At 34.4% G+C, this 12,665-nt stretch overlaps 1 protein-coding gene across 1 annotated transcript; it reads right to left on the minus strand.

The window, feature by feature from the left end:
• Positions 1 to 6,166: 6,166 nt before the first annotated feature.
• Positions 6,167 to 11,291, minus strand: LOC106690905 (protein YIPF1). Its single transcript, XM_014436504.2, has 2 exons — positions 10,726 to 11,291; positions 6,167 to 6,513 (listed from the first exon to the last, which is right to left on the minus strand). Exons 1-2 carry the CDS (start codon positions 11,242 to 11,244, stop codon positions 6,256 to 6,258), a joined length of 777 nt encoding a protein of 258 aa, XP_014291990.1. The 5' UTR covers positions 11,245 to 11,291; the 3' UTR covers positions 6,167 to 6,255.
• Between the last annotated feature and the right edge of the window lie 1,374 nt (positions 11,292 to 12,665).

Here is a 12,665-nt window from a genome sequence, read left to right on the forward strand (position 1 = left end):
GAGTAGTTACCTTAGTAAGAGGAGTGTGAAGATCAGGGGAAGCTATTCCGAGGTCGAGAGAAGGATCGAGAGAGGCTGCCCGCAGTGTTCGGTTCTCGGACCGGCCCTGTGGAAGTTGGTGTTCGATGAGTTGTTAGGGGAACTACAAGATAGAGGGTTCCTTGCCACGGCCTACGTCGACGACCTGGCAGTCATCGTGGCCGGGAATAGCACAGCCAGATTGAAGAACGAAGCGGAGAGATGTGCCAGTCCGCAACTAAGACTCAGGCCATACTCCTAAAAGCCTCAACGGACAGGGCTCACCTGAGCTGGATGAGGAGGTGACATACCTCGGAGTGAGGATGAGGAGAGGCTTCGACGCCAACCCTCACCTGGCATACCTGAGGGATAGGGTGACTCTGTCACTTAACGGGCTGAGCAGTATAGAGGGTGCTTCCTGGGGCCTCAGAGACCCCGCTACAATGACTATTCACAAAGGAGTGGTGTTGGGTATCCTGAGGTACGCATCCCCTGCGTGGAGTCGAACCCTCACGCGGGAGCAGAAGAAGAGACTGGCCACTACGCAACGACTGGCTCTGCTGAGGGTCACAAAGGCGTATAGGACGGTGCAGGTGCTGGCTGGAGCAATGCCCCTGGAACTCATACTCAAGGAGGATGCTACGAACTATGATGTGAAGAGGTAGGGGCTGGGAGTGCTACCGGCGGGACTCCGGGAGAGGATCGGCGAGACCCCGAACCTTTGGAAGAAGTTCCTGCGGGAAGAGTTGATTGAGGAGTGGAATGGACGGTGGCGGACAAGCGAAAAGGGAATTCTCGAAAAGGGAAGACAAGCGGTAAGGAAATTCTTCCTTACCGTCCACTCAAGATTGAGAGCAGGTTGGGTCATCCCAGACTATTGGGTCTCGCAGATCCTGACAGGACACGGGGGATTCCGGAAAGCTGCAAAGCGGAGAGGTGGTCGGGCCAACGCACCTTACTTTGGGAAGGGCTCGACCAACCGGGGTCGGCGAGCCACCAATGGAAGATGGCGAAGATGACAGAGAAGAAGCAGTCTGAGACCAGGAGGGCTGGACTAGACTGCGTACTGGAGGTGACAAACGGACGGATGCGGACCAGGCGTGTTGGACGTACCGGAAGGATGCAGGTGGATAAGGTGTAGCCCCATCTTAAGGCACTCAACCGAGTGCTGGGCTGCACCATGTTTTTAAATGTAATTGTCCCCAAAAAATTAAATGGTTCCACCATTAATTTTGTATACAATATATGAAATAAAGTTTAAAAAAAAAAGATGTTTATTGGCAGCAGTGGCATGCGCAATCCTAACGCACTACCCCACTGTTGCCAAACCCCGTATGGCAGCAATGCCAGGAAGGGGGAACAAAAAAAAGTTAACAAGCCGAGTAATTAGAGGGAGGTAATACTCGGATATATTCTTCAAGCAGGGAATAGGTTGGGGAAAACGGGCAAGACAGTCCATGAAATCCCATTAAAGCGCAACATGGTTAAGTACAAGAAAGAAAGGAGATATCCACAGGCATTCCGACAACACATTCGGGAAGAATTAGGCACAAGGCATAATGGTGGATAGTACCTCGCCATAGGCCTTTGTGGGCAGTGAAGAAGAAGAGTCTACCAGAAGAAACTTCCGAAAAATATCGGGTGGTAATAGACTATAGAAAGCTCAACGATAACACAATAGACAAAAAATATCCGATTCTGAGACTAAAGGACATTCTAGACAGATTAAGAGGAGCAATCATAATCAGTAAAGTTGACCTTAAAGCTGGATATCATCAAATCGTAATGCCATCCAGGGACCAACACAAAACGGCCTTCACGTTTGAGAGGGGTCATTATGAATTCGCCCGTATGCCGTTCGGGTTGAAAAACGGACCAATCACTTTCCAGCGCTTGATGGATGTTACGGCGGGTAGGGGTTCAAAAGGAAACTTTACTAGCCTAAACTTAACCGTGAAAAGTAGTGAGAAAAAAGAATAGCCGAATTTTGTTATTTTTGTATTTTTAAATAAGTGAACATAATAAAAAGAAACACAAAATATATAAAAATACACAAACTATATAAAAAAGAAAGCTTAAAACTACTACAAAATTAAATGAATTGAACAAAAGAGAGAAAAAAAAGTCTTATATAACCGGTGATTGATGAGGCCCCGGTTGTGTTCCTGAGTGGATGTTCTCGTGAAGGTAGATCGATGTACGTCCGGCAGCCTTGTCCTCTTCGGACTACTTGAGTCGAAGTAGTCCGCCGGCTGTGGCTTAAATGATTAAGCTGGCGAAGATGGGCAGAATGCTGGCAACTACGAGTGCATAGTGAGGAGACGATGGAGACGATATGTGCGCATACTAACATTATGAAGTCATCTGTCTATTTTTGTAGTGTAAAAAACAACAGAGAGTAGTTGTTTTGTTTTTTGACGTAATAGAAATCATATGTTCATGTAATCGATTTGTAAACCATATGTTGGCCGCAACAATATACGAGCTTTGGATGAATCCATGTGTCAAGTCTACATGGACGATCTTCTCGAGTTTAGCAAGTCGGAAGAGGAGCATATAAGGCATCTGGAGTATGTCTCTCAGGGGACGGGGAATTAAACCTGATCCACAGAAGGTTGAGGCGATCCAGAAGATGCCAGTGCCGACGGACGTAAAGGGAATTTGGAGGTTCCAAGGTGCCCTGAATTATTATCGGAACTTTGTGCCAGAAATGGCAGAATAATTGGTACCCATCAATAACCTTTTAAAGAAAGGAAGCCAAATGATCGTGACCCCTGCCATGGAGAATAATATCCGCAAGGGTATGGAACGACTGCAGAAGGACCTGACCTGGCCTTTCCCAACTTCGAACGTAAATTCACCATTACGACAGATGCTAGTGAGTACGCACTGGGTGCGGTGTTATCCCAGCAGGGGGAAGGAGCGGAGCGCCCAGTAGTTTATGCAAGCAGACGCCTTATGGATGGCGAAACGTGAGGAGTATCATCAGGGGAAGACAAATCACAGAAGAGTGACCGAGAAGATGCAGGCCCTGAAACGTAGGTACTTATGGTGGCGCATGAAGAAAACAATACAGGAGGTCATTAGTACCTGTGACGTGTGTCTTAGCACAAAATATGACCGGCACCCACCAAGAGCGATACAGGAAGAAACGCCCACTGCTGACACACCTCTTGCAGACCTCCAAATGAATACCTTCTGGAAGGGTTATAAATTGAGAACGGCCACGGACCTCTTCAGTAAAGTGGCCTTGTCCCATCTAGTTAAGGACAAATCAGCAGATGCGGTACTGGGAGCGTTGAGAAAGTGGTTCCGGTTCTAAGGCATTCCCGACCGGATTTCGTCAGATGCAAGGAGGGAATTTGACAATAGTGCGGTCCCGGATGAAATGAGAGCGCTGGGCATGGAGTGGCACCTAAACACGCTGGGTCACCCCAAAGGCAGAGGAGAAATAGAGAGACTGCACGGCACACTTGGTGATCATTTAAGGGTCTATCAGTTAGAAAAAGGTTTAGAGCCCAACGGACCGATGACAAAAGCAGTGGCGACCTATAACCATTCAATACACGCGATAACGGGATTTTACCCCTTCGAAATTCTTTTTGGGCTTAGAGGGCGCCAACGGGATTATAGGGCCACAACTGGTGGTGGGGATGAGGTCGTAAATAACGGCATAGCACTAAGCAAATTATGGAAAAAAAGGCAAGGAGAAGATAGTGCGGGAAAAAAACAAACGGGTAGTTCGCCATAATTTAAATCTTAGAGACATTAGTGGGGATATTAAAATCGGGACAATTGTCTACCGCCGGGTGGGGACAAATCGGAGCAAGGAGTTACAGCGATACGAAGGTCCATTGCGGGTTATTTATCATTAGAGAACACAATGTGGTTACAATAGACAGAGTTAACGAACCCGAAAAGAGAAGAAATGTCCACATTGAACAATTGAAGTTCCCCACATCGGGAACATCGTAGAACGCTGGAGTATTCTCATCTCCGCGCACAAGCAAAGATTGTATTTTTTATGTCGGCTATTTTTTGTTTTGTTTTGTTCTGTATGTGTAAAGAACAGGAGTGCGTTTGACAAGTGTATACATTTTCGTTTTCTACTAATTTATATTGTTTCATAGTTGTAAGGGACAGTACTGCATTAGGAAAGTATGTATATAGTTTTTGTAATCCTTTCATTTTATTCTATGTGTAGAAAATGGATGATTAGCTAGAACATTGAAAAATGTAACTCAAAAGTTTTTACTCTTCGACGCCCACCAGATCTAATCCTCTAAGGTAAAAATGTGAAATGGAATCCTGCCAGTAGAACAGTAAGATACCTGGGAATTCACCTAGATCGCTGATTATTTTTTTCTCTTTTCTTCTTTCGTCCCTTTTTCAAATTAACTAGTTTCTTTTTACAATTAGAGCGCAATTGTTTGTTTTATTTAAGTGTACCAATATCATTATTTTTTGTTATTAATTTTACTTTCCTCTTTTATTAAGAAGCATTATTCTTATCTATTTTTTTTCTTTTAACAATAACATTGTATATAGTTAGGGGTGTCTTTTGTACGAGACTATACCCCCCCCCATAATCAACTGTTAAAAAACATATATAATATAACGGTTATATCAACCATGTAAGGCCCACCAGGCCGATCTGGTATAAAATAAATAAAAAAAAAGTATGTGTAGAGAACAGGAGTGTGATGATGAAGTGTATCTAGTGGGACTCATCATCAGATAGAAGTGTATTTTTTATTAAAAGTTTTTTTTTAGAGTAATATCTGTAAATAGTCGTAGAAAGTATTGTGTTTATTATGTTCTTTGAAAGTAATATATTTTTTTATTATTATTATTTATGTATTTCAGGTTTTAGTTTGTAATATTGTGAGTTTATGAGCCTGTTCATAAACTGTTAAGGAATGACCAGACACAGTAAAAGCCGTAATCCTAACTCCCCTCTTAAATAAAGATGTAAAATGTACATAGGGAAGATTAAAAGGAGAAATAAAGCAGTGTTATCCAGCAAGTTGATGAGTCATTTCACCTTTTTCCTTTTTTTTTTATTGTTTTCACCCAACTACACATAAATTTTATTTATATATTATACTACCAGGACATTATTAATAAAAAATATAAAGAAATATAAAATAGTCATGTATTTATTAATGAAACAATTTTAATCACAGCTTCTAAAAATCACATAATAAATATACCTATGAAAAATTATGTTGCAACAGCACAAAATCTTTATTAATAACGAATATCATAATAACATATAAAATCAAATTTTTGGAATGTGATGGGTCTATGTATACAGCAGAGAGTGTTCATTATCAAGACAAATGCTATTTGAACATTGGAACTGATTTCATACTAAAGAAATCAAGTTAATTTTTCCTGTACTTCTATAACAGAAGCAACCATCTAATTAATTCTCAGAAAGTGCCATGTTAGATGTACGAGACATATCAGTTCTTGAAAGATCGACTTTTACAAATTGATCATTGTTTGTGGTTTCAAACAATTATTAATTTATAAAGGTTTTAACTAAATTTCATTCCTCAAACAAAAAAAAGAACACAAGATCAAGAATAGATCTGAGGTGAAGTTTTTCAACTAATTTAATTTTTTTAGAGTCAAACTATACTAGTTTTTAGGGTCATCTACAGCATCATCAAAACATATGAAAAAGTATACTAAAACAGTTAATACATAGTCTCTTTTACAATCAATTCTAGTCAATGCAATTTTATTTCTTCAATATCAAATTAGTTATTATGATTGAAATAACTTAAGACCAAATACAAAATGTTGCAGGTGATTGATTTCTTTACTACATGCTATATTTCACCATATGCTTTCTTTTTTTTTCTATAATCCAAATTTTTGATTTTACAAAGTACCTCTGTTATGAAAACATAGTAAGTTTAAATAATCAACACTCTACTGTATAATCAAATCCTTAAGAACCATTTATAACATTATTATTTAAAATTATATAAGAAATGTAGTTTCTTCCTATTAATTTTATGGAGTTATGTCATAAATATAGTTTAAATTAGGATTTATAAAATAATCATTCATAAACAAATAAATATTACAGTAAAGTAATTGTACAATATTAAATATTGCAAAAAGTAACTTAAAATAAAAAAATAATTTTATCAATGTAATTTAAATTCATAATACAAAAAAAATTATTTTTCCAAAAGCAAAATTTAAATTCAGTTCTTCTTACTAATGAAAAAAATATATAAATATTAAAACAGTATAGAAAATATGTAAAACTATTATAGCTCCACCTACAGTATAATTTTCTTTGCTAACCATGGGTTGCATTGTCGAAATCAAAACAATTCCAGATGAAGTCAATCCCACAAGCAGCAAAACCCATTGCAAATATGGAATATGGACAATCCAAAAAATAGACAAAGGAATATATACAACCAATGCATAACTGTAAGTGCAGATAAGCTCCAAAGCTGAAATATTCATCTAAAAAAAAACATAAAAATATAATTTGTAATATAATATCACTGTAGTTCCCAATTACATTTATACAAATAAATATTATGAATTTTTTCATAAATTAAAATGGATAATAATAATAGCTTTCATAGTTAACAGTGATCTCTAGATCAGTAGCATCAAGCCTACATCAAGTAGTCTCCATTCAAGACTTCTGATATAACGTCTAATATATTGGGTCACGGAAATCTAACATTTTATTTTAGTCTCTACATTTTCAGCATAAATTTTTTAATGAATCACTTCCCATATTATTTGAGATTACTTATAATATAATGTATTAAGAACTAGTTTTATTTAAAGAATGAATGATCTGTGACTCTGGGAAAAAAAAAAAAATTAAAACTCTCACAAAACTTAAGCCTATTTTATAAAATTTAAAGATCATTTTTCAATTTCTTTTTTTCGGTTCTATACATTATAATTCTTGTTTTTATAAATTAATAGGTAAAATTATTTTTAATAAAATAATAATAATAATAAATAAGGCAAATAGTGAAATAAATAAAAGATTTAGTGAGCCCAAAGGCTTGATGACGATATAACCAATCGTTGTTTACACAAGTCATTCCAGTGACCACTTTTCAAACCCATATCAGCAAGACCAGCTATAAAGCAATCATCTTACCTATGTTTTGCCCTACCCTTCAAACATTTACCAGTTGGTTCGTTGCTCACAATCCACTTATTTAGGGTTTCATTTGTTCCCTTGCTAATGATCTTACACGCTTATTTTATTTACTGCAGTGCTATCACCTGTTATATTTACCAGGTGTAATTCACGCAATATGGCATTGTGGAGACTTCTAAACCCTCTGGTTAACACATCCTTCTTTGGTCTAAACATTTTACGGAATACTTCATTTCATGGTTATAAAGTAAGTGTGCACTTTTTTTCCTTAAAAAAATTATATTCTAACTTATACTTTTACTAAAGAACTTTTTTGAAACAGTTTATACAAAAACATTTTGTTAGATTTCTATTATAAAGTTCTAATGAGACTTTATACATCAGAATGTATAGCTAAAGTCCTTTCAAGAATTTAATTGTTCGAAACTTTATAATAAAATCTCAACCAAGAACATAGATACAAGTTCTACATTATAAAAGTTTTCCATAGAACATTTTAGTGAGAACTTTTATAATAAATAGTTTTGTGGCTTCAAATTTGTGCATTTGTCTGCATGGCAAATCATGAGTAGGTTCACGATTAACAGAAGATTTTTTTTTAATTTGTTTTTAAAAAAGAACCTCCTCACGTTTTCCTGCACAAGTTTCTGAATATTTATATCTGAAAACTTATATTTAAAATGTTTTTGTAGGAGCTTCTAATATCAGAACTTTAGAAACATAATTCTGGAAAGAAAGTTTGAACTAAATAATTTTGAAACTGAAAAAGAACATGTTATTTCATACCTTTATTTCCTCATAAAATTTATTTTTTCTAGTAATCGTAGGCCATAAATAATAAAAATTCTTTAATTATAATTATTAGTAATATACAAACAAGCCACCAAAAGTTGGTACACACTGACTATTTCTTTCAACAAAGCTTCAGATAAAAGCAGCTTTTTTTCTCTCTTTATTTAAAGAATAGTTTTTTTTTTTTTATGATTCAAAGATAGGTATGGATAATACTACACTAGTGATAGAATCAATATTTTTAGAAGGAATTTGAGAAAACGCTAGTTTTAATTGACTAATAATCTCTGACTTTTCTTTTTCATTTTGTAATATTTTAGTCAGAGGTTGAATTGTTACTTATTTCAACTCTTTTTATGGCATAATAATTAGTTTTAATTTTTTTTTCTTGAACGGTCACTCTTCAATAAATTCTGATGATTTATTTAAAACTCTTAAAAACTTAAATATAAAATAGGATCCATAATTACAGCTAAGTTCACTACTTTTAGCCATTGGAGATTAGGTGTCATGAATTAATGAACATGTTATATTGAGTATAATAATTTTGAACATTAATTTTTTTTCCCCCACAAAACAATACAATTTTTAGCCGGTTATACATTTCAAAAAGGGGATTAAAATTTTATTATGGGATTCATAGTATTTGATATAAGTTTTATCCAAGAACACTGGATGAAAAGGCAAAACACTAAAAGTGAAAATTAGATTACTCTTTCATGTAATGATATGATAAATTATAGCATCAACTTAACAACTTATTGTTAATACAAGTTATTAATACTAGCTATTATATAGACACAATTAGTATAATGGATAATTTGTTTCATACACCAAAACTTTATATTATCATTTTTTTATTACTTCTAATACTTAAAAACTAATTAAAATGTACAACTTAAGTTCATTAACTGTAATATGAGCTAATATGATTAATTACTTCAGAATATTTTAACCCCAAGTCGAAGTATTATGCTAATTGTTATTGGTATTTTTATGTATTGGAGAAAAGAAAACAAATTATAAATAATAATTTTATATTAATACTTCTTATATAGAAAATTGCAAAATATGGTACTGGCTTTTTTGCTTAGTCTGATATAACTGTTTAAATCCTCATACACAGTATATAAAAACAGAAATATTGAAACGTAAAATAAAAGCAATGTAAATGGAAACTGACTAAAAATAATAATAAGATACACTCAAATTATAATATATAAGTCTGAAGAAATTCTACTACTGTAAAAATGGGTGAATTGGAACAGAGGGGTGACGTGGAATGAAAATTGCTAGTGGTACAAAGAAATTCAACATTATCATACAGAAATATATTAAGAATGTTGTCGGGAATCATATAAATTGAGCCAATTTATAGATACCTCCAAAGTTGTCAAATAAAGTGCACATAAGTTAATAAACAAACGCTTGTATTCAAACAACATACAATCTTTACACACTACACAAAATAATAGTTCAATTATAAGATTTAAATAAAACAGCTGACAAAATTAGACTAAACAATGTGCTTCACCACCTTAGGACAATGAATAACAACGACAGCACTGTATTCTTTCACTTCACTATCGATACTTAACAAATGTAACGTCATGAAGAGTTGGAAAATTAAATTTTTTTTCATGTTGGTACCACCAGTATTGGATAATCAAGAAATCTTCAAGAGAAACCTGAAAACCCTCCCACATTCATTATGTACAAACTCTAAGTAACTAAAGTCCTGTACATAGAAGACTAAGATGATGGGTCAGTAAAACAAATTTTGCATAAGGGTTCTCCATGCCAGACTTTGAAATTGAGGAGAAAGAGGTAGCGTTCTTACCATAAAATGACTTCAGTTTCAGCCACAATGACAACCTTCGGGCACCACCACATTTCAAGAAAATTATAACTTTTTTGAACAAAATGAGTGAATTGAATTTATATTAAATTCTAATAATTTTTTATGAAAATAAATTTTAATTTTTTTTGAGTTAAAAGTTGTTTTCTAGTTTTCAGAAAGTAATACACTAACTAGTATTGAAAATAAAGAGTTTATTTCATAGTAACTAAATGTTTCTGTTATATTAGATGTTTTTATTGCCCTATTGAAGTCTAAATCAGAAAAAATACAGATTATATCACTAATTCCAACTCATCTCTACCAACAAAGTAAATCAGAACATCAATACAATAAATTAAATAATCCATGAAAACTGTTGAAAATGTGTAATTATTGAATAAGTTGTCTATCTCATCCACTACAACGACTTGAACAACAATAGAAGAACCATTTTTTCAAACTTGATGAAAATTGAAATTCTGATATTCTCAGTAAATAATTTCCAGTTTTTATTCAAACTTTCAAAACATTTACTCATGAAATACAAAACAGTACCTTTAAAGTTATAAGTACTAAGTGGCTATCGGGAAATATGTACATTCAATTTACGGGCCAAAATTACAGAAATATATCAGAAAACATCTGAGGGTGAATGCTCCACATCAAAATACAGTAGTAAAATATCAGAAATAAATAAATTTTCATTTGTGATAAAGAATAAAATTATTAATTAAAGTTAATATAATCTTGCTTTTGTTTCCATTGAAGTCAGCATAAAAACATACTCAAGAAACTTGTACCCGAACTAACATTAAATATTAGATAAAATAATTAAATAAAAAGACAGGTCTTTCAGCATAATGTGGGGAATTAAATTAGGTAAAGAGTTATTAATATAAAATTTGTTTTTTCTTACCTCAGAAGATAAATACCATTTCAATAAACTCCACAACATTAAAGGGAGCACCCAAGAATAAAGGAATACAGCAAATAAAGCTTTAGTTATAACATGGAACCCATATTTCCAATGCTCAAGTTGGTATCTAGTAGTAGTAAAGTAATCAAAAAGGTTAGAACCTATAGCTAAAGAAAAAGATAATGTGAGACAAACCCAAACAGGACCATATAAATCTGGCCTTGCCTTTATTTGGGTTTCATAATAATTAGCCTTTAAACTTGGTATCATAGAATCTTTTATCTTCTTAATAACATCCTCTGTATTGACATTAAAAAATTGTTGGAAGTAAGATAACGAAAATATGGTGGGGTTTTCTGGTGATGTACCATTATTTGGACTATTCGTATTAATAGAATTATCAATTCTTGCCGAACTTGAGCCTTGATCCGAAATCTGGTATGGTTCCTGGAACTCCAGCAATATTGTTTGTCTGTCTTTGTTACTTACAACAACGTCATCATAAAAAACTTCACCCATTTTAAATAACAAATTGGTAACACTAATGAAGACTATCAGTTGAGGGTTACTAATACAATGTTCTATCGATTTCCAAAGAGCTAAGCTGATAATATTTTCAGTACCAAAGAACTTAATATCATGGTATCACTTATTATCTTCTAGGATTCAGCCCTGAAGAAAACCTGCAAAGCAGGGCAAACCGTTGGTTACTTTCTTGACCGCCACCCGGACTATCTTCCTACAATCACAGCACAGTGTTACAGCTCATCAATTCATTATTGCATGTGATATCTAGGGCCGTAGGGACTGGCTGTCAGAGGTCGTTAAGATAGTTTCCGTCAGTGAGGGCATTACGTTCCGAACTGGTAGTGTGAATGCGTTAAGGAGAATTTTCAAGGTAGGTATTTTCTTTAATTACATTTTTAAATAAATTTTTTTTTAAAAAGGTTTTCCTCAAGGCCCATGGAAAGAGGAGCCACTGCTGCTGCTGGTGCTACCAGGCAGAAAAATAGAGGGATTGGTGTAGCGACAACCTATGGTGAACAGTTGATAAATCTGCTGGCTACAGAGGAAGCTGACCAGAGAGGTTAGAATATTAGAGTATATTTTTTAATTCGGAGGTGGTAGGTGTTGAACGCGGGGATGGTGGACTCAAAAATAAAATGTTTTTACTTAATAACGCGTTAATAACATAAAACGTTCTTACTGTAGTGAAAACAAACAACACAAGTTCATAACAAAATCTTGGTGGCAACTCTGGCAACTAGCCGTTAGACCAAGTACATAATGGTTAGTGACTACAATTGATATATTTACCGTTTGCCACAGAGCAACTTGTATATAATAAAAAATGAATTTTCACATCGCACTTTAGCAGGAGGTTCGTACTTTTCTGGTTACGAGCTAATGAAAACAATTCAAAACAATCCCATTATTGAAAGCTTCAAGTGTAGCAGAGAAAAATGGAAATAGGGCAACACAGTTATTAACTATTACGGTGGAATGGGCAATGAATTATTTGGCGCCATCTAATCGAGCGGTAAAGATGGTATTGTTCAAGTCTTATTACAGAAAGCCCCACTGGGTACTAAAACCCTACATAACAGTACTACTAATTCTTGATTTAAATATAAGTAGATGGTCAGGGTTGCGGTCAGAAAAAGAACAAATAGTTTAAAACTATTTTAATGTCCGACGTTTCGCCACACTTTGCAGGGCTTCATCAGGGCTAAAAATAGACAAAAAAAAGAAAACTGAGAATATTACAACAATAAGTTAATTTAAGCTAGGATAAATATTATGTAAAAATAAAGTGATAAGAAATTACATATAAATAAAAGGAAGGAAGACAAAATAGTATCAGTATAAAATAAACTTGAATAAACAATGATAAGAATAAAAAATAAGTAACAATGGCAAGAGTAAATTTTTTTTTTTAA

The sequence above is a fragment of the Halyomorpha halys genome, unplaced genomic scaffold (genome assembly GCF_000696795.3).
Source record: "Halyomorpha halys isolate HHAL.00 unplaced genomic scaffold, Hhal_1.1 Scaffold1958.1, whole genome shotgun sequence".
NCBI classification, from domain to species: Eukaryota; Metazoa; Arthropoda; class Insecta; order Hemiptera; family Pentatomidae; genus Halyomorpha; species Halyomorpha halys.

Coding starts and splice junctions, on each gene's coding strand:
- LOC106690905 (XM_014436504.2), bottom strand. CDS start 11,244: ATGGGTGAAGTTTTTTATGATGACGTTGTTGTAAGTAACAAAGACAGA. Junction 6,514..10,725: donor AATGGTATTTATCTTCTGAG/GTAAGAAAAAAC, acceptor GTTTTTTTTTAG/ATGAATATTTCAGCTTTGGA.